A 22,178-nucleotide genomic window follows, 5' to 3' on the forward strand; every position below is an offset into this window, starting at 1 on the left:
CTGCGTTTCCGATGGAAAGGGAAAGAACCACAATATAAAGATACAGTAACAAAGTTATTTAGTTACCTCCCTTCGGTGAACGTCAACACTCCCGCATTCGATGGTAAATTGACAAGATGTGCCAGACATGGCTGCTTGATGATAACAGATCTAACCATTTGGTACAATTCTTGGTACGAAAAGCCTAATCGTGGGGTCTTAAGGAATTACAACATTCTTGTACACGTAAAAATTAATGGCATACAATCTCAAACAGGTGTGCAAGTGGAATGCTTTTGTGATTCGCCATTGAAATTCGTAGATTTATCATTTAATAGCCGTCCTTACTTGTGACCACTTTGTTCTAAATTTATCTGCTTTTATGATCTGTCAGAAGCAAGCCATTGTGGAAATCTGTGAAATGTATGGCACACATATGACATGACAATCGCATTTCAGTTTGGCGTCCCCCCTCTCTCCTCCTTCCCCCCCAAACCCCACTCCCCCCCCCAAAAAGGAATCGGAATGACACGTTTTCATATTGTTCTTGTTCATTGTTCTAGTTCTGCTTGAGAGATCATTAAACGGACATGCGTATCTGATGCACACATGGGCACATTTGTCAGATATCTACGTGGTAATTTACTCAAGTTCCTATTTCAAAGAGAGTCTCTAACTCTCTCTCTCTCTCAGAAAAAAAGAGTGGAATATATAATCAAACTCGAATTGTATATATGACTGCAACATTACACAGTTGATGGGAAAATACGGTAAATTTCCTACCACTCTCCAGAACAGCGTGGAATACCCAAAAGTCACGGCCAGAATTTATTTAAAAAAACAACAACAAAAAAACCAACACAAAAACAAACAAACAAAAAACAAAAAACAAAACAAAAAAAACCCACACCAGCCATTCATTCATACGTGATTTTGAAGCTGTTTATTGGATTTTATTTATTCTAGGGACAACGGAAAGCTTGTTCTCCGCTGATGCATCATGTGTGCATTACATTCACATAAATAGCTGTAAAGATTTTGACGTGTTATGTTTTGAGACAAAATGTAAGAGGCCAGTTCTGATAGATCATTAGGTGTCAATCAATAAACAATACAGTGCCCTCTTCAAACGCTTAAATGCTTTAAAAAAAAAAAAGAAAGAAAGAAAGAAAGAAAAGCAAAGAAAAAAAAGAAGAAAAAAGTGGGAAGGGAAGTCATTAATAAACTAAATGTAAAAAAGGCTTTATAGCAGTTACCTCCCTTTGTTAACTGCACAGCAGATGTGAATTCGGTTGTTGCTCTCTCTCTCTCTCTCTGTTTAAGCGCCGGCATATAGACATGCACTCACTCACTGTTTTATGCACAGCCGGACATGCACAATACATTGGACACATGAAAATATGATGATAGATTCAATAAAGCATCTAAGTAGAAACACACACAACAAAGACAAAGCTAAACTGGCAAACAGACGTCAATCTTCCCAGCAAAATTATCATTCTTACATTAAAACGACCATCTTACTTCTCAATGAGAAATTTCTGTCATCTCTCTTTCTCTTCCTCCGCCAACCCCACATTCACGCACATACACACACACCGTGGCACACACACACCGAGGCACACACACACCGTGGCACACACACACACACACACACACACACACACACACAAACACACGCGCGCGCGCACATACACTACCCCTTCCACACACACACACACTCGCGCGCACACACAAACACACATAAATTCGAGGCACTGATGCACTCACGCACAGTTCAGTGTATACACAGTCGCAAATATAAAATAATCAGGTAAGGCCAATGTAAAATCAATAAATCATTGTGTGCATGTGTACTTTTAAGCAAGCGCGCATATTCATAATTGTGCACGCGCTCGAGCTTTAAAAAAACAACAACAACAAAACAGTCTATCAGTTTGTCACTGGATAGACCGATGGCAAGCCCTGGAGGCCAATTTCAATTTAAAATACGATGGTTCCATTTTAAAATCACTTACGCAGTGTACACAGTCGCAATGCAGCACACCCGCATGACCCGCGGCAGAATTCGTCAGAAAAAAACAACAACAAAAACAACAACAACTACAACAAAAACCGGTTGGTTGTCCGTTTCGATGTAAAACCATTTATGTTGTGAAGACATAGAATATCAGAGTGCACTCATGTGACCCTAGTAAAAATCCTTCAGATAATTAGATCGTTGATGTGTCAAAGTCAGCGAGCTTACATACTGCACTTAACAAACCTTTCTTTACACTGCATCTAACAAATCTTTCAAAGTTTTCTTGCAACCCATCCATTTGTAAAATCGATCTTGAGTCAAACGATGACAGTCGGAATTGAACATGATTGAGTTGTATGTCTAAGTTTTTTTTTTTTCAGGGCAAATGGTAACATAAAAATGCATATAATTATCTGTTTTCTGGGTGGATCTCTTTGATTTCGCTATGCATATTTATGAAGCAAGCAAGAGGCTAGGCACTGCAATTTCTTATTAGTCTTAAAAGTCGTTTATATTGCTCATGTCTTTTAACTGTCGCCTTTGTTAGTGAGGATTATTATGTTCTTTTGTATTAGCCTCTTCAGTATGGGACCAAGACCTTATTCTGAATAAACATTCGTATTCGTATTCTCTCTCTCTCTCTGTCTCTGTCTCTGCATCTGTGTGCGTGTGCGTGCGTGCGTGCGTGCGTGTTTGTGTTTGTGTGTGTGTGTGTGTGTGTGTGTGTGTGTGTGTGTGTGTGTGAACACAATCGTGCACGTGAATAGCTGCGTACGAACGTGCGCACGTGTGTGTGTATGACTGATACTGCATGTATGTGTAGACACGTAGCGCCACCATACTGTAATCAACACCGCCCACAGCATGTTCACAGACACAGCAACGATGCAGTAAAACAGATGTCTGTCATTTTTGGCCCACACACTTTCACTGCAAAAGAAATCATTCTTTACCTGTTTCATTTCTTGTTGACAACAACATATATATTTAGCCTGAAATCACATGGTTCTGTGCGATACTTTGAATGAACTAATTTTATGGTCACGAAAAGCAGGGGGGAAATCTCGTCTTCTTCAGCCTGATCGCACAAGCGGCACATTATTTCCTGTTCACTTAAATTTCTGTATCTAAAACAATGGCAAGCAGTATCAGAGACACCGAATCTAAATTTGCTCAAAGCACTCTTTACACATCTATTCATTTTTGTTCCAATGTATGATTCTATCTTAGTTGTCTTAAAAAGTATGTACTGTGCAAATCTATCACTGTTATGATACCAGTCCAGCCACCAAAAATCAATTATTCTTTGTCTAAAACATTTCACGAATCCTGAGATGTACTGGACGCCCTGGTCATCCCAAACGAACGTAAAACTGTATGAACCGTAAGTTAGAAGCCATTGTCTTCTTACCGTTGCTATCCAAGATTTGCAATAACTTGTAAGCCTACAAAGGCAATCTCAGTTCATCCATTCTTGTAAGTCTAAACCAGGATTTTCTTTTCTTTCTTTCTTTTTTATATTATTATTATTATTTTTATTAATAATCTTTTTCTTTAAAAAAAAATTCATTTTCGTAAATACATTTCCCAGAGAACTGTATCAGAATGACAGATGACAGTGGAAAGTGCCCGCTGTGTTATCCTTCAGACACAGTGGTTGCCCCACTGCCCTCTTGACCCCTGCATTGCTCCCAGCTGACCAGCGATTCAGTTCCAGCTCAGTTCTAGAGGCCCGGGAAGGAGGAGGGGGCGGAGGAAGAGGAGGAGGAGGGAAGGGGTGGGCGAAGACCGGGGTGGGTGAGGGGAGGTGGGGGGCGTGCTGGGAAAGACCATGATTTGGCCTTTTATTTTTTCTTTCTTCTTTTTTTCCCCCCCACTCGAGGAAAGCTTCTGCATGAAAACAGAACATTATTTTCAGCGTCAGTGCATATCTTTTCTTTTGTTACGAGTGCACATTGCTCCACCACCACCACCACCCTCTCGCCACTTCTTTTTTCACTGGAGAAAGCTTCTGCATGAAAATAGAATTTTTTTTCAGCGTCAGTGCATATCTTTTATTTTGTTACGAGTGCAGATTGCTCCATCACCACCACCACCACCACCACCCTCGCTCTCTCTCTCCCAAATACCTTGCCATGAAGGTTTGGAAATGCACTTTCTGTTTCGTTCTTCATTTACATTATCTACATCACACGCAGGGGATGAAAAACGGTTCTTATGAAGACCTTCATTGAGCGAGAGAGAGACACACACAGACAGACATGCGGTATATCGTGGTGGTGTGTGCCAGTGTATGCATGCATGTGTGTGTGAGGGGTGGAGGAAGGGGGTGTAGGGGGGAGGGGTAGGGTGCGAGTATATGTGTGTTGGAATAGTTCTTGTGTTTGTGCGTTGTATGCTATTAAGAAGCACTATTGTGCATGTATTGTTTCATGTGAGGCACTTAGAGCCCATGATACGGGGAGCTAGCGCCATATCAGTACTATATTCTTCTTCTTTCTCTTCTTCTTCTTATCATTATTATTATTGTTGTTTTTGTTATTGCCATCCCTTGCACGATCAAATCCAAATGTTTTGATGTTGACAGGCCAGTACTTAAACCATCAAGCAGCACATTGACATACTTAATTTATACCTCTTGACTCCTTGTGGAGCATAGGGCTGCAACAGCACTCCCCCAGCGGACTCGGTTTGGGGCTGTCCATCCAGCTGCCTTTATCTCATCCTCCGTGCTTCTTCTCCAGGTCTGCTTTGGTCTGCCCACTCTCCTCTTTCCTTGGAGTGCCTGTCTTGTGGTGTGGTCTGGAGGCTTTCGCAGGGTGTGGCCTATCCAGCCCCATTTCCTCCTCCTGATCTCCTCACTGAGGGGCACCTGGTTTGTTCTATTCCAGAGGCAGGCGTTTGATATGGTCTCTGGCCATCTGATGTTTAAAATATGGCTTAGGCATCTATTGATCAAGGCCTGTAGTTTGTTGTGTTCGTCTTTCAAGCAGCACACTGGACCATTATATTATGAAGATCTGCTGACATCTGCTGGCTACGTAAAATGATCCGATGGCATTGCTAAAACAGCACTCCAAGGCACTCTTGAGGGAGGGAGACAAAGGAGAAGGCATAGAAAACAAACGATGGACTGAATAGTCAGGAAATCCGTGCGAATGAACCCTGGCACAACCCCACAGACCTGCTGGGATGTGGTGAACAGTTCCTCTGTGCGGCGCATATATGGCTCTTCACGAAGAAGAAGACGAAGAACAAGAAGAAGGAGAAGAAAAAAGAAGAGTGTCGTCAATACCCTGCATGTTTTTACTTCTGCGGTCGTGGGTTCACTCCATTATATGAGTGGGCTTCCACGTGGTTGACCGTTTTTACCCCGACATTACACGGCCATTTTGGTAAGCTCGCTCCGATTTGAGGAAGACATGGTACTTCAGAGGTGCACCTGAACACACAAACACACGAGAAGAAAGAAGCAAACGAGCGCACGCAAACAGGCACACGAGAATGAGAGAGAGAGAGAGACAGAGAGAGAGAGAGAGAAGAGACAGAGACAAAGACAGAGATGCAGACAGGCAGAGACAAGAGAGAGAGAGAGAGAGGGGGGCAGAGAAAGAGATAGAGAGGGAGAGAGAGCGGCTGGCACAGACTGACAGAGAGGCAAGCATAGAGAGAGAAAACACTAAATTCAACCGACGCTCCAAAACCAAAAAGAAACAACAACCAACCTTTGAACCAGACATCCTTTTATTCTCGTTGGAGGTAAACACTGACCACCAGACACATGTGGGTACGTACCAAAAAGCGCGTGAGTACCGCCACGCATCTATACACAGGTAGCGTACAGTCAATGATATGTACAACATCATGTCTTACTCACTGAACGACACAGAGAGGAGAGACTGAGACGGGGAGAGAGAGAGTGAGAGAGCGAGAGAGGGGAGGGGCGGGAGGGAGAAGTACCAAAGTACCAACACACGGACACAGCCCAAGACAACGTACAACAAACCAGACAACTGGCTCTGTTTACTCATACCTGCTATATATATATATATATATATATATATATATATATATATATATATATATATATATATTTTTTTTTTTTTTTTTTTTTTTTCACTTCGTTTCCAGGAGTTTGAGTCACTCACTCGCTCAACTTCGTTACACAGGAAAAAAGCTTCATCTCTCTTGCTTGCAAGTTATACAGCTACGGGTACAGTTTCAATAACGATTTGTTTGGTTTATGGTCTATTGCGAATGATTATGATAATGAAGATGGTGATAATAACAACAATAATAATCCATGGATCACATTCTCGCATGGAAACGAAGCACAGTCTATCTCTTTGTTCACAGATGAATGAGAACGAGCGAGGGGCGGAAAGCGGGGACCTGTGTCACAGTTACATGGAGTTCAACATGTTCACACACACACACACACACACACACACCACACAGCTCTCTATCAGACCCCCCCCCCCTCCATCCATATCTATCATAAACACCCAGGCAGACTATAATTATGGATCTCCCTTTAAATCGAATGCCAAAATAGTACCTATAAGCAATCTGCTGAACGAAAATGATAATCATTAAATAAAGAAAAACAAAATCTGGTATGTTCGTCGAAGGAATGATTTAAGGCACTTTCGCCTGACATAGTGTCAGCACTTGAAGTCCGATACTAACGTACACAGCAAACAGATGTGCTAGTGACCATCTTTTCGACTGATTTGACCTTCTAATCATCAGTATCAATAACCCAATCACAAAAAAATCGATTGCTGGTTTGAGGCAACCGGTGTTTGCATGTCGTTGGCATCGGACTTCAAAAATTAGTTACTTTTATAATCGTAATTATAATAATCTTTTTTTTTTTTCAAAAGCCATGAACTGTGTTTTAAAACGTTTTTGAGTATGGACGAGGATGTTGAATATGGTCTAACTCACTGAAATATGTTGAGCATGGACTCATACCCACATCAAATATATATATATTATTTTTAGTCTCAAAGACTGAGTTAAGCATTCATCCTACAAGAGTGATGATCCAGACATTAATTACTGTGTTTCAACAACACGTTCATACAAAACTGGAAGGATAAATCAATATGCATACATACATACAGACAGACATACAGACACACACACACACACACACACACACACACAGAAGATGAGGAAGAAGCTTAACAACAATCCTAAGGTGAAGCTGGCATCACTGCTAATTTCCACTGAGGAAGAAAATAAAACAACCAAGAACCATACACTTAATAAGCTCAAAACAAAACAACTTATAAATGAAAAGAAACTGGCAGTAGCACAACAGGAAATTAAATTAGAACAGATGTAATCACTATGAGAAACCTGTCTGAAATATCAAAATGAAAGAAACGAAAAGCAAACTGTCCATCTGCAAAAGCCCTGTCCTGACCAAACTTTTGATTTCAGTAAACAAACATATACATCAGCTAAAAACTCCCTTTTTTCGCCAACAATATCAATCACACAAAACCAAAACAATTATTTTTCTTGATAACAACAAAACTACTGTCTGAAAACCTTGACATTATATGACTGATTCGTGGATGAAATGATCAGTATTCAGAATCACAAACTGTTCATTTGTTTCCTGTTCTCTCACAAATCTTTGAAGCAAAAGGCTAATGAAGTGGAAAGAGCCTTAGTTTTCTGAACTATAATTATTGTGAAGAAAAACGGTACCTCATACCTGAGAAAGAACAGGCAGCTAAGCATTAGAAAAAAACAGGAAGAAACAAAACACTGACTTGATTCACCCACAAAAATAAAGACAATAACAAGAGAAACATACACACACTGCAGAATGATAAATTAATGACTTTATATATATATAAAAGAAAACACACAAAAGTCTCAAGATTAATGAATGAAGTAATAGTGACAAAAGACCAGCCATTTAAAGAAAAACACAAGGCTAAAGCACCATGATTACTGATAAACTGATTCAGGAGAAAACAAGACCCCTGACCAAATGCAAACAAGTAATGAGCACTGCTAAAAACTATGAGACAGAATTCATCACCTGTTACAAACAGATTGTTCAGAGAATGAAAAACTGCATTCTGAGTGCAAGAGAACACACAATACCAATACAAACACCCGCAAGTCTTGACTGACTGTTCAGGTACCAACAGTATGTTACATGTCCACTTCCAAAGCCATCCCAGATAAAAAAAAAAAAAAAAGTCATTCTGGAAACTTACCAAGATAGCCAAGATCACTCTGTATCCCAGTCAACTGTCGAAGACTTCAGATTTCAAACACAAAGCTGTGTGCATGGGTACGAGTTACCATGCAGAATATACAGAGCAGGACTGAACACCACTGACAACAACAAACATGCATGCTCAGAAGATACAAGACAGATACTGATTTGTAAGGTGTGTGGTGTGAAGAAGTGTGAGGGAGAAGGGCTGTAACATTCGCTGGGGTCTCTGAACCATGACTAGGCTACATCATGAACCGTTTACTACAAACAAAATTCAACATAACAGACAAACCCTGACATGACTTTGCATTTAAAAAAAAAAAAAAGTTTAAAAATGATCAATGACAAGAAAAACATAACAGATGACAATGACCTATCTTTCAACGGTCTCCGAAATAAACAAGGTGTCTAAGGAATGAAGTGAGCTAAAGTAGCAACAGTGTACAGTAACAATGCTATGGACCTAGAGGACTTCCTGTCTTGGTTTGATCAGCTTGGTAGCAGAACAACAAGACTGTCAAGACCAGTCTACATAAACCTTTTACATTGTTTACTCTCAACAATCCAGCAGAATCTTTGGTGGTACAGAACTACTAACACAAAAAAGTAAATGCAGAATCAGCACTCTTTCTGGTGTAAAGAAACAACAACATAATAAGTTCAATAGAAGAAATAAAGGACTTGTATCAATCATTTCACACACACACACACACACACCACATCATCCTCTGTAATACTCACAGCAAACACAGGAAGAAACAGGTCAAAGACAACTTTATATTTCTGACCATCACGTAACAATTTATTAATCCTTTGGAGAACACAGCTAATACAGTGATCTTGTGTCTTCTCATAAATCATAAAACTGTGGATGGATATAAATCTGGGACCCTTATTCCGGCAATTTTCTTATTTGGCATCAATTATGATCATAGTCAAAACTGTTCACAATGACTGGAAACTAAGGGAGAGAGAGAGAGAGAGAGAGAGAGAGAGAGAGAGATCAAACAATAAACATGTACTGTTATTTTCGCTTTCGCTGTATGTTCATGTGCGTTACCTGCAACCGAAGGGGTCTGCTTCTTTTTGCAGCGCAATTCAGCATATGTCCTAAGATACTGCAGCATATGTCCTAAGATACTGCAGCATATGTCCTTACACACACAGCAGTAGATGTTGAGAACTTTCAATCACTCTCTCCTCAATGTACCGATTCAGTAAAACCACAATACAAAGTTTGTCAAATACATTTATTTTTTCTCCCCTCTCCATTCCATCGTTCCTACATCATGGCAATACGCTGACAGTCCTGTGTTCCATCTTGCCTGCTCTGTTTTCATGCAGACTGTCAGCAAGATGACAAATAAACACTGAGTCTGTGTGTCAGTTTCACTTTTGTTGCCAACCTTACTATCCTTACTGCTTGGCAACAGCAACAGAAGTCATCACCAAAGACATGAAAACAAAACACTCAGTTGTTTGGGGTTTTTTTTCACACAATCACAAGGACCTCTGACAATAAGCAATGCAAAACATTTGGCACACAATCTGTTTTCTCACAAAGAACAAAATTGTACAGCTCATCAGCAGATAAATCCAACAAAAGGGATCAGTACCCAGAAAGGATAACATAGGCCTTAATCACAAGCAAGGAGGGAAACAATAGTTCTGAATTAAAAATCTGACAGCATTAAACCAGAATTGACAAAAAAACTCAATCTGCAGTTCTTCATCCAAAGCCTCTCTTGTAACATAACAATATTAAAAAGCCATTTATTCTCTTCATTTTATAAACAATATTCTATCAAGCAACAACAGACCTAACTTCTCATATCAAAAGTTGCTTGTGATATTAAAAAAAAAAAAAAATGGTGCAAATAGAACAAACTTAAAAATCTAGTTTTATTTTTATTTGAACAATTGCATGACAGGATATGTGTCTGACTTTCAAAGAACACCATGAACAGAACTCATCCAAAGAGAGAGGGCAAGGGAAAAAAAGTCCCATGAACCTGTTGGATGCTTAGATTTTCATTCATAACTCATTTCCAAAGACAGCTTTCAAGTCTCTTCGTCTGTTGAGAAGATAATCTTGAAATGTAATCTACTCTGGGTCGAACTTGTAAAAGTCAAAATGGAAAGGAAAACTTTCTCCCACATTTGATTTTTACAAAGCTGGAAATAAGTTAAGTCGTAAGCCAGTAAGGTCAGCACTATTTCTTGTTTGACACTGTTTTAATTTTAAAGACTAGTTGCTGCGCATATACACGGATACAAAAACTTGGTCCTGCTTTATGAAGCAGTACAATACACACATTACACACTTTCATTTTGATTGTGGGAGCCAGTAACAGAGAGGGAAAAAATCACAATGTTTTTATCAGAATTACAGCAGTATTCATTTATTTCTTTTTTTTTTTTTTTTTTTTGCAAACAAAGAGTTAACACATTAAGTACTCACTATCATTTTACCTTTGAAACAAACATTTTCAAACAGAAGACTGGTCAACGTTTCAGAAACAGGTGGCACAGAGGGAAGTCACACGATATATGATAGGAAAGCAAAGAAAAAACAGGACAGCCTGCAACTCTCAGCTAGACTCCTGACAGATCACTCTGCTGCATCACATATCGGAGGATTTCACATTCACAGAAGTTCAATGAATATTTACAACAGTTTCTGTCCTTGTAAGTTGGTGCGCTTGTCAAAAAAAAAAAAAAAAAAAAAAAAAAAATCATCTAGCATGGGAAAATACATACTTTTTTTGTAACAGATATAAATCTTAACGACTCACAATCAACACAACTTTACACTGATTATTTTTTACACATCATTGTCAGCATCTCAACAGGGGAAACTGTTAAAACATGATTTTTCCTTTTCTTTTCCTTTGTAATACACATCCATGCACACACACACACACACACACACACACACACACACATTCCTTACCCTGTTGTACATGAAGTTCAATACAGACCAAAAAATCTTTGATGTCAACCCACCTTCAAGCAGCATGATTTAGAACAGGAATATCACTTGTAAACATCTTCATCCTAAAAACAAATAACTGTTTTGTAAAACAATACATAAAGATGCATCTTTATAAATGTTCTATAACTGTTCTGTTTTAAATAATGATTTGGTATGGCAGCTACACAGAAAGCAAAGAAAGAGAACAATAGGGAGAGAGAGAGAGAGAGAGAGAGAGAGAGAGAGAGAGAGAGAGAGAGAGAGAGATTAACATGTGGACTGAAAACAGGAAAACTTTTAAGTACTGTACAGTGTTCCGAATTCAAGACTAGGATTTGGAAAGCCACCAAAGTAAGCAAAATTGTTTGATCTCTAAACACAAGGTTTGATTTAAAAGCTATAATAAACAGTGGATTGTCATCAAAAAGTACAGATTGTTCACTTAAAAAAAACAACTTCATCATCACTGGGCTTTCTCATGGTCCGCCCAAACGCAGTACTATGGAGATGCCTGTTTGAAGGCACATACACTGACTGGACAAGTGCACTTGAAACAGCTTTGTTAGACCAAAGTTCTTGCTTTACCCTGTCCTGGATAAAGAACTGAATCAGTGAATGTATCCTCAACAGAAACAAATGTGTGGATCTTTACCAGGAAAAAAAAAAAAAAGGTTTCATTAAAACTTGAAACAATAATGGAAAAACCGATCCTAGGTCTCTAGCCTTGTCTGTTTTTATAATTTTTTCTATCAACTACACCTTTGCCTAAGCCATTTGCCTTGCAGCACCTTGAAGCCATGATGATGCAACTGGCTTGCTGCTGACTGACTGACTGCTTGTATGCCCAATGCCAGCCACTGACTGCTTGTATGCCCAATGCCAGCCACTGACTGCTTGTATGCCCAATGCCAGCCACTGACTGCTTGTATGCCCAATATCAGCCACTGACTGCTTGTATGCCCAATGCCAGCCACTGACTGCTTGTATGCCCAATGCCAGCCACTGACTGCTTGTATGCCCAATGCCAGCCACTGACTGCTTGTATGCCCAATGCCAGCCACTGACTGCTTGTATGCCCAATGCCAGCCACTGACTGCTTGTATGCCCAATGCCAGCCACTGACTGCTTGTATGCCCAATGCCAGCCACTGACTGCTTGTATGCCCAATGCCAGCCACTGACTGCTTGTATGCCCAATGCCAGCCACTGACTGCTTGTATGCCCAATGCCAGCCAATCATTTGTGACTGACGGACAGACAGACAGAAATGGTCATCCAGAAGGCAGTCATCCCGTATCACTTTTCTCACCCAGCTGTTCATAGACCGACATGTTCCGTATCAGTAGATTACTGTCTTAGACTCTGCCTTTGAAGTTGTTGCTCTACTGTTAACATCCCTGTCAAAAGAACACCTCTCTCTCTCATGACCATGCTGCCAACATGAGAGTGCAAGGCAAGTCTAACTGTCCCACCCTGTTCTTCCAGAAATCAGCTTTGTCATTCCAAACTATTGCCTACACATGACTTAGGACATAATATAGTTATGATGACTGCAGATTTTAATTTTTGAAACGATAAGGTAAGTTCGACTTTGAATGATCCACATTAAGCAGGTTTTTATAAACAGCTTTTCTTTTCTTTTTAAGACTGGATACACTGCTGACCGTCACCTGAGTGAAAACATACCTTGTTATTCCTTTTCAGTTTTTAAAATTTTTCATTCCTTTGCAGGTAAAAATGGTTATTTTTATTTGCAATATTCTTTATTGAAAAGTTCTGTTTAATTATGATCATTCTTTTTTCCTGTTTACAGAAGGAAATCCAACAATCAGAGAATTGTCAGGGCTATTTCTGAAGGCTGAAACTGTCATTCCCATCCACATGCAAAACAACATATCCCGCGGTGTTTATTCAAATCACCTTAGGCAACAGGCAACAGTCTTTGATGGCATTTTCCACTCAATCTCCTTTCCCAGGCAGAAGATAAACAGACTGTTGACAGTTCTGCAGATCCTGTGGCATCAGGTGGACATGTTCATGGCAGTGAAACAACTCACCATGTGGCCCTGTCACTGTGGCTCTGTCACTGTATGCTATCGCTATCAGTATGGAGCACAGATACCAAATGCATATAATAAATAGAACTTGCAAAAATATACACATTCAGTTGGAAGAAAAACACATCAAGGGCCAAGGGGGGGGGGGGGGGGAAAAAAAAAAAAGACAAAAAAAAAAGACAGGGAATTTACAGAAGACAAAAATACAGCTTATAATCTGTGAAATAAAAAGCATACTTAAAAAAAAAAATCACATTATTCAAGTAATACACAATTTCTAGGCATTCATAGGTAGGATCTCTTCAGATCTGAAGCATGTACAAACTGGCACCACAGTAGAACAGGTATATCCCATGTCCAGGGACCCAATGACAACATGGATTCTTGGTTGTTCAACACACAACCATCATCCATGTACAGTTCAGTGTCTGTCCAACTTCCCTGCACGCTACCTGCAGTCTGAGAAAGCACAGCACTAGAAGAAACTCGAGGTAAAAATATCAGCACAACAAAATAAACTTTCTCCTATAACCTAACTAAGGTTAAAGGGCTTGAGGTCCCATAGCCTTTTGCAGCTGTACGGGCAATGACTTCATATCCACCATGTGTATAGGGCTTAGCATAGGAAGGCATGGCCCAATCCTCTTCTTCCTCCTCTTTAACCTTCCCTGACTGATGTCAGGTACCCATTCACACCTGGGCAGAGTGAGGGAAATCAGAGTAAAGTGCCTTTCCCCACGGACACAACATGACGAAACAGGGCCTGATCACTGGTCAACACAGTCAGAAGTCCAACGCCTAACTGGTTCTGCCACAGTGCCCAAGCTTTGATAAATAAAAAGACAAAAATATCATTTAAAAGAAAAAAAAGAAAGAATAAAGAATATGCTAAAATCGCTGACTTTCCATCTGTACCTATGCTTTAGTGATGACAGGGAAGGCTACATCTCCAAGGTCCTATTCCGGTTGAACAAAAATCCAAAATAAAACAGCTTGTGACACTCTCAAAGAACAAACTAAAAAAAAAAAAGTCTGCGATTTGACCTGCAGCCCAAAGTCACACACCAACACGGCAACAGTCAGGAGGAAAGGGAGAGAGAAAAGAACCAAGTCAGCATCTAAAATGGTAATTAGCACCCATGAAATCTGGTCTGACTGCAAGGTTTGTGTCTCTACTAATTAGTATCATCAATTCACTGTAACACAGTATTCCTGAGGGGGACCGAATGAACCCTTGTAGCTGGATAGGACAGCAGAGTCTGATGATTGTCTGTTGAATCAGGTTAAAGCCTCTCACCACTGGACAGTGGTGCACAACAGTCTGCAGGCTGTTAAGACAGCTGTCACGCTTGGTGCACCGTTGTATCACTTTCTGCTCTCAGTTTTTAGTACAAGGAATGGACTGATGCAGGAACCCTAAGGCAAATCGTTAGTTTCCTCTCGTCTTCACAACATTGCCACTGTTTCTGTTCTGCGGTCAGTAGTCCACAGGCACCTTTCTTTTCATACACTGCCTTTTCTCTCTTCCATCTCTCCCATTCTTACTTTGATAATCAGTAGCATCTAAGTCCAGGTCATCGCCATTTGGAAACCAAAAAAGTCAACAGGTATCCTGTGTTTGTTTCTTTGAGACACCTCATAACAAACAGGTTGGGTAGAAACTGCTCCTTTAATGTCCACCTGTATGGGGCCTGACCTGTAATGGCTATATCACCAGCTGGTCACACTGGACACCCCACGACCAGACTGACAGCACATGAAACAAGTGTCCATCAGATTTTCATCCCCACCGTTCCACAACCACACCTACATCTCAATAGCCGTAGGTGGCGTGAGAGTTCAGATAGAGCATCGGCTGGTTGGGGGGAGGGTGTGGCATCTGGTGCTGGGGCAGGGGCTGGGAATGGGACACAGAGGAAATGTCGGAGCCAAAGTCCACGGAAGGGGCTGGGGTCTTGGGCATGACGTCACGGCTGAGGGGCAGAGGGTTGGCATGCTGGGGGTTACAGTGCGTGTGCAGGGCATTGCTGTGGATGTGGATGTTGCTGCCGCCACTGGTGATGGTGGCCGTGGCAGTGCCCCCACCCATGGTGTTGGTGGTGGTGGGGCTGGGGTGGTAGCTGTTGTACAGGCCGGGGTCGCGCTCTGTTGTGGGCACCGGCAGACGATGCCGCTTCAGGGCTGTTCGGTTGGAGTTGCATTTTCGTCGGTTCTGCAGGAAAATGATGGAGCCGATGACGATCAAGATGACTATGCCTGTTGGAATACCCACGTACAATGGCAGCTTGGAGGATGATGATGACTGGCTTCGGTCTGTACTGCCAGCTGAAAAAAACAAACATATATACATATCAGTTCAACATCAAGCAAAGATTTACAAGTTATATGAAGAAACCCCATTCAAGTAATAAGAAAACGTCCTTCCTGTGCCATGATGATGATGTACAGCAACTCATAGAAAAAAAGCAAACAAGTTTCTCTTTGTGGTTCGGTCTGCTGGTGAGCTGAAACAAGTTGAGCTCTGCAACTGTGTCTGTCAGACTATCTTCAGGATCAAACACATGCATACACACACACACAGTCAAAATCCATGCACACACATATGCAGATACAATGTTTGAAGAAGTGTAAAAAACATGTAAAGTCACTGCAACCAGAAACTTTGAAACTTTCATTCCAGTTTCAACCCACATTTACACTTCATTTGACCAAATGCTGAGAGAGAGTGAAAAACGTGACACACACAAAATGCTTCCTTTCATTCAGTCAACAACAGAAAACAGTACAGTTCACAGTATTTTGTGTGAAATCAGCAGATGCAATTTTAAAACAACAACAATACAGCAACATTTGCATGAGCAGATGAGTATATGTTGCCATTTGCATGGAAAGAAAAAAATCCACAATTACCTTGTGCGATGATGACACAGAAAGATTAAAGAATAATAACTCTTTTACAGATGCCATTGCTGTTCTATCTATGTAGCTAGCAGTCTAGACCCCGAAATACACATAATACTTTGCAAACTTTCTAGCAGCAAATCATTTCATTACATTCACCAAATGTGATGGACATGGCTTTGTGCAGACAGCTGCTGTTTCATGACAGGTGTTAGCATAAATGTTCACCTCTCCAGCTAAATAGCACAGATACTGATGGATACAAGAATGAAAAACACCATCAAAAATCCCCAAACAACAAGGGGTAACAATCGTTCTACCATAAAATAAACTCCCACAAAAGCAATAAGAATGCTCCCTCTCCCCCCAACTGAATGATCACTGGCACACATTTAAAAAAAAAAAAAAAAAAAAAATTATTTTTACTATTATTTTTATTTATTTATTAAAAAAAAAAAAAAAAAAAAAAAAAATATATATATATAAAATTATTATTAGTATTTTTTCTCAAGGCCTAACAAAGGGCGTTGGGTTACGCTGCTGGTTAGGCATCTGCTTGGCACATGTGGTGTATCGTATATGGATTTGTCTGAACGCAGTGACGCTTCCTTGAGCTACTGAAACTGAAACTGAAACTGGCACACAAGAGCATGACTGGGCTGCAGCCACACTGAAGGCCATCCTACACTACTGTCCTCAACCCAGACACATGGCCATCTCTGTCACCCTCTCTCACACACTGTGGTGAAGTCTCCACTCACCCGGCACCACGTTGAGGTATGCAGAGCGCAGGTTGTAGCCCATGTTGTTGGCACTCAGACAGATGTACATGCCCGAGTCCTGGGGCTTGGCGTGGTGGATCACCAGCTTGTTGAGGTACGAACCATCAGGCCCGCTCCACACCTCCCCAGCCGTCCGCAGCACCACAAACTTCTGCCCCTTCACTTCGATTGTCGTGTTCATCGCCTCGACCACTTCAGGGTCGTCCACTCGTTTCAGCCACTGCCCAGCCACCAGAACGTACACATATTTCATGTCATCACAGTGGCTCACATACTGCACATCCCCACAGAGTAATGCCACTTCTATTTTACACAGCTACATTCAACACACACATGTTATTCCAAACTGCTTTCTCAGCATTTATAAGAATGTAGACTGTATATAGTGTGGAATCCAGTGTTACTGAAAATAACTAAAACTTGATTACAAGAACAAATCTTTAACACACACAAAAAAACACACAAACATTTAGAGCAGGTATGAACTCTATCATTCTACATAATGTGTTAAAAATTCAAAAAGAAAGAAATCTGGACTGAGGCACTATAAAAAAAAAACAACAACCCAATAAACTAACAAAACATGAAATCATCTCCAACTGCTGTCCCGGGTGCACGTACAGCTTGTTTCCATTGGTACAACACTGTACACTGTACCAATGTCCTGACTGTTCCTTCACTCAATTCATGTTCAGTCAGAAAAATGCTTCATGCTGAGGGAATCTGAAATCATCTGAGCATTACATCCCATGCAATTCTGTTATCACAAATGCAACATTCTGAGCATAAAAAGGTCTAACTCAAACTAATATGAAAACTTATTCATACCAACAGTAGTAAAATAGAAACTCAACAAGAAACATATCATTATTCTTGATTATATAATCTAGAGGGCAGAAATACCTTTATGTGTGGCTGAACAATGCTTTTCACCCGGCACTGAAATGAAGCAGTTCCACCATACTCCACTGTGGTGTTTTGGGGGTGGGAAGAGATCAGCACTGGTTTGGTACGAATTTGATCTGAAACATCCAGGAAATTTTGCAACACCACAATCACAACAACAACAACAACACACACACACACACACTTAAAAAGAGGCAAAAGAAATGGTGAACTCCATTCCAAACATTCAATGTTCTAATCATCTGAAAGGTCCTGCTTTTTTGTTTGTGCTATGTCGAGAAGAAATATCACGAACAAAATAATTCATCTGGATATCAGCAGAACAAAAAGGAACACAACAGACCTTCAAGCAAACATGAATGGACAGCATTTAAAATTACAGGAATACAGGAAAGCAACTATCTAATATCACCACACAAGCATACACATGTTCACAAAAACATAGATATAAATGCATAGACACAAATCCACAAAATGAGCTTTCACTGAGTCAGTCATTCTATGCACACACAGAGATATAAATGCATAACAAATCCCAAAAAAGAGCTTTCAGTGAGTCAGTCACTATCTTTTAAACATGATTTAACCTCAAACATTGAAAAAAAACCCAACTTTATCACTAATGGAAACAAAACTCTGAAACAAACCAATCCAAAATCTGTCTTCTATACCAGCTAGCTACTGAAAAATTAAGGCTCAATCCTCACCTATGACCTCCACCTTGTAGGTGTGGTTGACATGCCCCAGACGATTGGACACCATGCAGGTGTAGTGGCCAGAGTCCGACTCCTGGACGTGCGTCAGCTTCAGGATCCAGTGAGGTCGGCGGCGGGAGTCTTCCTCAGAGGCCATCACCGGCTGTTCATCTTTGAACCACGACACGTGGGGTTCCGGGTTCCCTCGGGCACGACACTTGAGGCGCACTGTGCTCCCCACGGGTCGCACTATGTTGTCCTTCTGCATCTTCTCCAGGTCCTTGAACTCCGGAGCCACTGTGGGGCACAAACCGAAACGCTGTGTCAGGTAATTATGTTTCACTAGGGCCACTGTGGGGCACAAACCGAAATGCTGTGTCAGGTGATAATGTTTTACTGGGGCAACTGAGGGGTTCAAAACGAAATGCTGTGTCAGGTAATTATGTTTCACTAGGGCCACTGAGGGTACAAAACGAAATGCTGTGTCATCCGATTGTTTCACTGGAGCCACAAATCGAAATGCTGTGTCAGATGATTGTTTCACTGGAGTCACTGAGGGGCACAAATCGAAATGCTGTGTCAGGTGATTATGTTTCACTAAGGCCTTTGTGGGGTACAACACAAAACGCTACATCAGCTGATTTAGTGGGGCCACTGATGGGTACAAAACAAAATGCTGTGTCAGCAGATTCTGTTTCACTGGGGCCGCTTATGGTTACAAAACAAAATGCTGTGTCAGGTGATTATGTTTCACTGGGGCCAGTGATGGTTATAAAACAAAATGCTGTGTCAGGCGATTCTATTATACTTCAACTCAGACATGAATTTTTGTTCTTTATTGCTAAGAAACAAAAGAAAAAAAATCTGAACTGTAAATATGCATGCGTGTGCACAGTGGAAAGGGACAGACAGAGCTCCAAACTTACTGCCATCCTTGGTCAGGTCTTCATGGGGGGACTTGGGGAACGTGCTGCCCTCTTGCTGTACAAGGCCCTTCTCCTCATCTGGAACCAAAACATAAGGGGAACAGTTGAAATCAAACCGTCCCACTGTGACCCTGTTCCCCCACCCCCACCGTAGAGTCACAACCCAGAACAACGATCCTTTGCCTTCTGCACATCAGTTCTGCCTCAACATACTTGTCATACTCAAAGAGATATAACCGATCGGTAGGTTTTTATTTTTTTTTTTTTTTTAACCAGCTGGTTAGACTGGCTGAAGAGAATTTCCCATCAGAAACTGAAGGGCTCTCTAGAGTGTGAATACTGCCTGCCTAGCGGAGGGAATTATGTAATACAACATGGATAAGCGATCTACTGCAAGTTCCTCCAACTCGTTTTTTTGTTTTTGTTTTTTTTTGTTTTTTTAAACCCTTTTTTCTGCCAAAGAATTGTTCAAGATCACCCCCTAGATAAAATTTCCATTGGCTGTGTCTAGCAGCAAGGAGAAAGGCAAACAACTATCGTCTGTGGGTGAGAACGGGCACAGTGCTGAGAGGGAGCAAAGAGAGAGAGGGGGACAGGTGGGGCGGGGGTGGTGGGTGGAATGGGGAGAGGGGGTGGTGGGTGGGTGGATGGGTGGATGGGTCTCAACTCCCTGCCAGTGTCTGGAAGCTGAAAGACTCCAACAGGACCAGCTGAAGCTGGAACTGTCGGAGCACCTGACGGTCCTTGTTTTGTGTTTGTGATGAAGCGGGTGTGTGTGTGTGTGTGTGTGTGTGTGTGTGTGTGTGTGTGTGTGTGTGTGTGTGTGTGTGTGTGTGAGAGAGAGAGACAGACAGACAGACAGACAGACAGACACAGAGAGAGAGACAGAGAGAGAGAGAGAAACTGTCTGAGACTGAGCGTACGCATGTGATGTGATTTGCGCACATGTATGAATAATCTTTTTGTGCATGATAGTTTGATACACAGCAAGCTAGCGAGCAAGCCAGAGAAAGAGAGAGAGACACACACACAGAGACTGAGAGAGAGAGAGAGGGGGAGGTTTTATGCGTATATGCGTGCCACTGTGGTGCGCGCGCGCGCTTGTGTGTGTGTGTGTGTGTGTGTGTGTGTGTGTGTGTGCGTGTGTGTATGCAAACTAAAAAGAAAAAAGGATGGGGGAGCACAAGAAAGAGACAATGGGTGGATGGTGAGAGGGCAAAAGGATGGGCGGAGAGAGGGAGGGAACCAGGCAGACTGAGACCACAGTCATAATTTTCACTGAAATACCAACTTGTTGGCGCCGTTAAGAAAAGGCAGTTAAACCGCGAGTCGCACTGACACCTTCCCCAAACCACAGGGACTGACACAACCAGGAAGCGAACTTGTGGAGGGGTTGGGGGGTTGGGGTGAACAAGAAGCACGACCCATCTCCCCTTTTTGCTGTGGGATTTCCACGCCTACTAGTTAAACGTTTGAAAACATGGCTTTGGATACAATAATGGGCAACCTAAATGACTGAAAGAGGAGAGGAGGTGTGTGTGTGTGTGTGTGTGTGTGTGTGTGTGTGTGTGTGTGTGTGGTTAATGACACTGTGGAGGGATGAGGGTGGGGGGTGGTAGGTGCCGTGCCGTGTCGTGAAGGAAAGACTGGAGTCGGATGGGAGGTGGGAGGGTGGCGACTGGGTGGAAGAGGAGCACAGGGCATGCGGGTGGGGGTGGGGTTGTGGAAGCAGCTGTTTCACCAATCTGTCACATAGTTAGCAAGTTGGATTATTTCTCTTCAAGTCAAAACTTTGGAGCAAACTTTTTTTTCTCCCTCATCCCTGCCCGCAAAACACAATGTGGGGAGGGGGAGGGGGGGGGCGGGGGGGGCAGAGAACAGGATGGAGATGGAAGAAGGGTGAAGAATGGAGAGCGACTGAGAGAGAGAGAGAGAGAGAGAGAGAGAGAGAGAGAGAGGCGCCTCGACATTTTATTGTCATTACCTGTAAGGGTCTATTGACAAGGGGGTGACGAGGGGTTAATTCTTAAATCCCCTTAAGTGCAAAACAACATTCTGCTTATCAGCGTTCCATCAACAAACAAAAAATCTTTAAATATCACTTTCTCACAATACATTAAACAAGCGGAACAAACACACACACACACACAAGAGATAGAGAGAGAGAGAGAGAGAGAGGGGGGGGGGGAGGGCAGACGGAGAAGAGGGGGGAACACAGAAACAGGGTTTTTTTTGTTTCACAACACACGCGCAAACACACATATTAACACCAGAAACTTACGCGACGCGCACATACACACGAAAGCTTACACACCAACAAATAAAGCCATGAAATAAGTTACTGTGTTTTGGTCCCTCGAAGACAGAACAAAGACACTCCTTCCCACCCCCCACCCCAAGTACCTATTTGTTCTGGCACAAAGCCGAAGTATGTGGAGGTCCGTTGGCCTAATTAGAGATGGGAGTGGAAAAGGGATGGGGCGGCTGGTCCGTTTGAAGTAGGGGGTGAGGAGGCTGTGGTGGCTGGTGGGGGTGGAGGAAGGGGAGTGGGTGGATCGAGTTTAGGGTGGGGATACAAGTGGCTTCCTTCCTTGCCTCCCTTGAGACAGACGGACAGACAGACAGACAGAGAGAGAGAGAGAGACAGACAGACAGACAGAAAGCGAGAGAGGGAGTCAGTTACCAT

General features: G+C 41.9%; 1 protein-coding gene across 2 annotated transcripts in view; it reads right to left on the minus strand.

Moving 5' to 3' along the window:
- Positions 1 to 9,487: 9,487 nt before the first annotated feature.
- The window catches only part of LOC143300916 (fibroblast growth factor receptor-like 1), a 149,276-nt gene continuing 136,585 nt past the window's right edge, over positions 9,488 to 22,178 (minus strand). For both annotated transcript variants that reach the window (XM_076614866.1, XM_076614862.1), the window contains 5 exons: positions 19,493 to 19,570; positions 18,579 to 18,863; positions 17,869 to 17,987; positions 16,945 to 17,185; positions 9,488 to 15,607 (listed from right to left, as the gene is read on the minus strand). In XM_076614866.1, coding sequence (XP_076470981.1) covers positions 15,096 to 15,607; positions 16,945 to 17,185; positions 17,869 to 17,987; positions 18,579 to 18,863; positions 19,493 to 19,570 — 1,235 coding nt within the window. In that variant the 3' untranslated portion in view covers positions 9,488 to 15,095. The remainder of the gene's footprint in view (positions 15,608 to 16,944; positions 17,186 to 17,868; positions 17,988 to 18,578; positions 18,864 to 19,492; positions 19,571 to 22,178) is intronic.

The sequence above is a fragment of the Babylonia areolata genome, chromosome 2 (genome assembly GCF_041734735.1).
Source record: "Babylonia areolata isolate BAREFJ2019XMU chromosome 2, ASM4173473v1, whole genome shotgun sequence".
NCBI classification, from domain to species: Eukaryota; Metazoa; Mollusca; class Gastropoda; order Neogastropoda; family Buccinidae; genus Babylonia; species Babylonia areolata.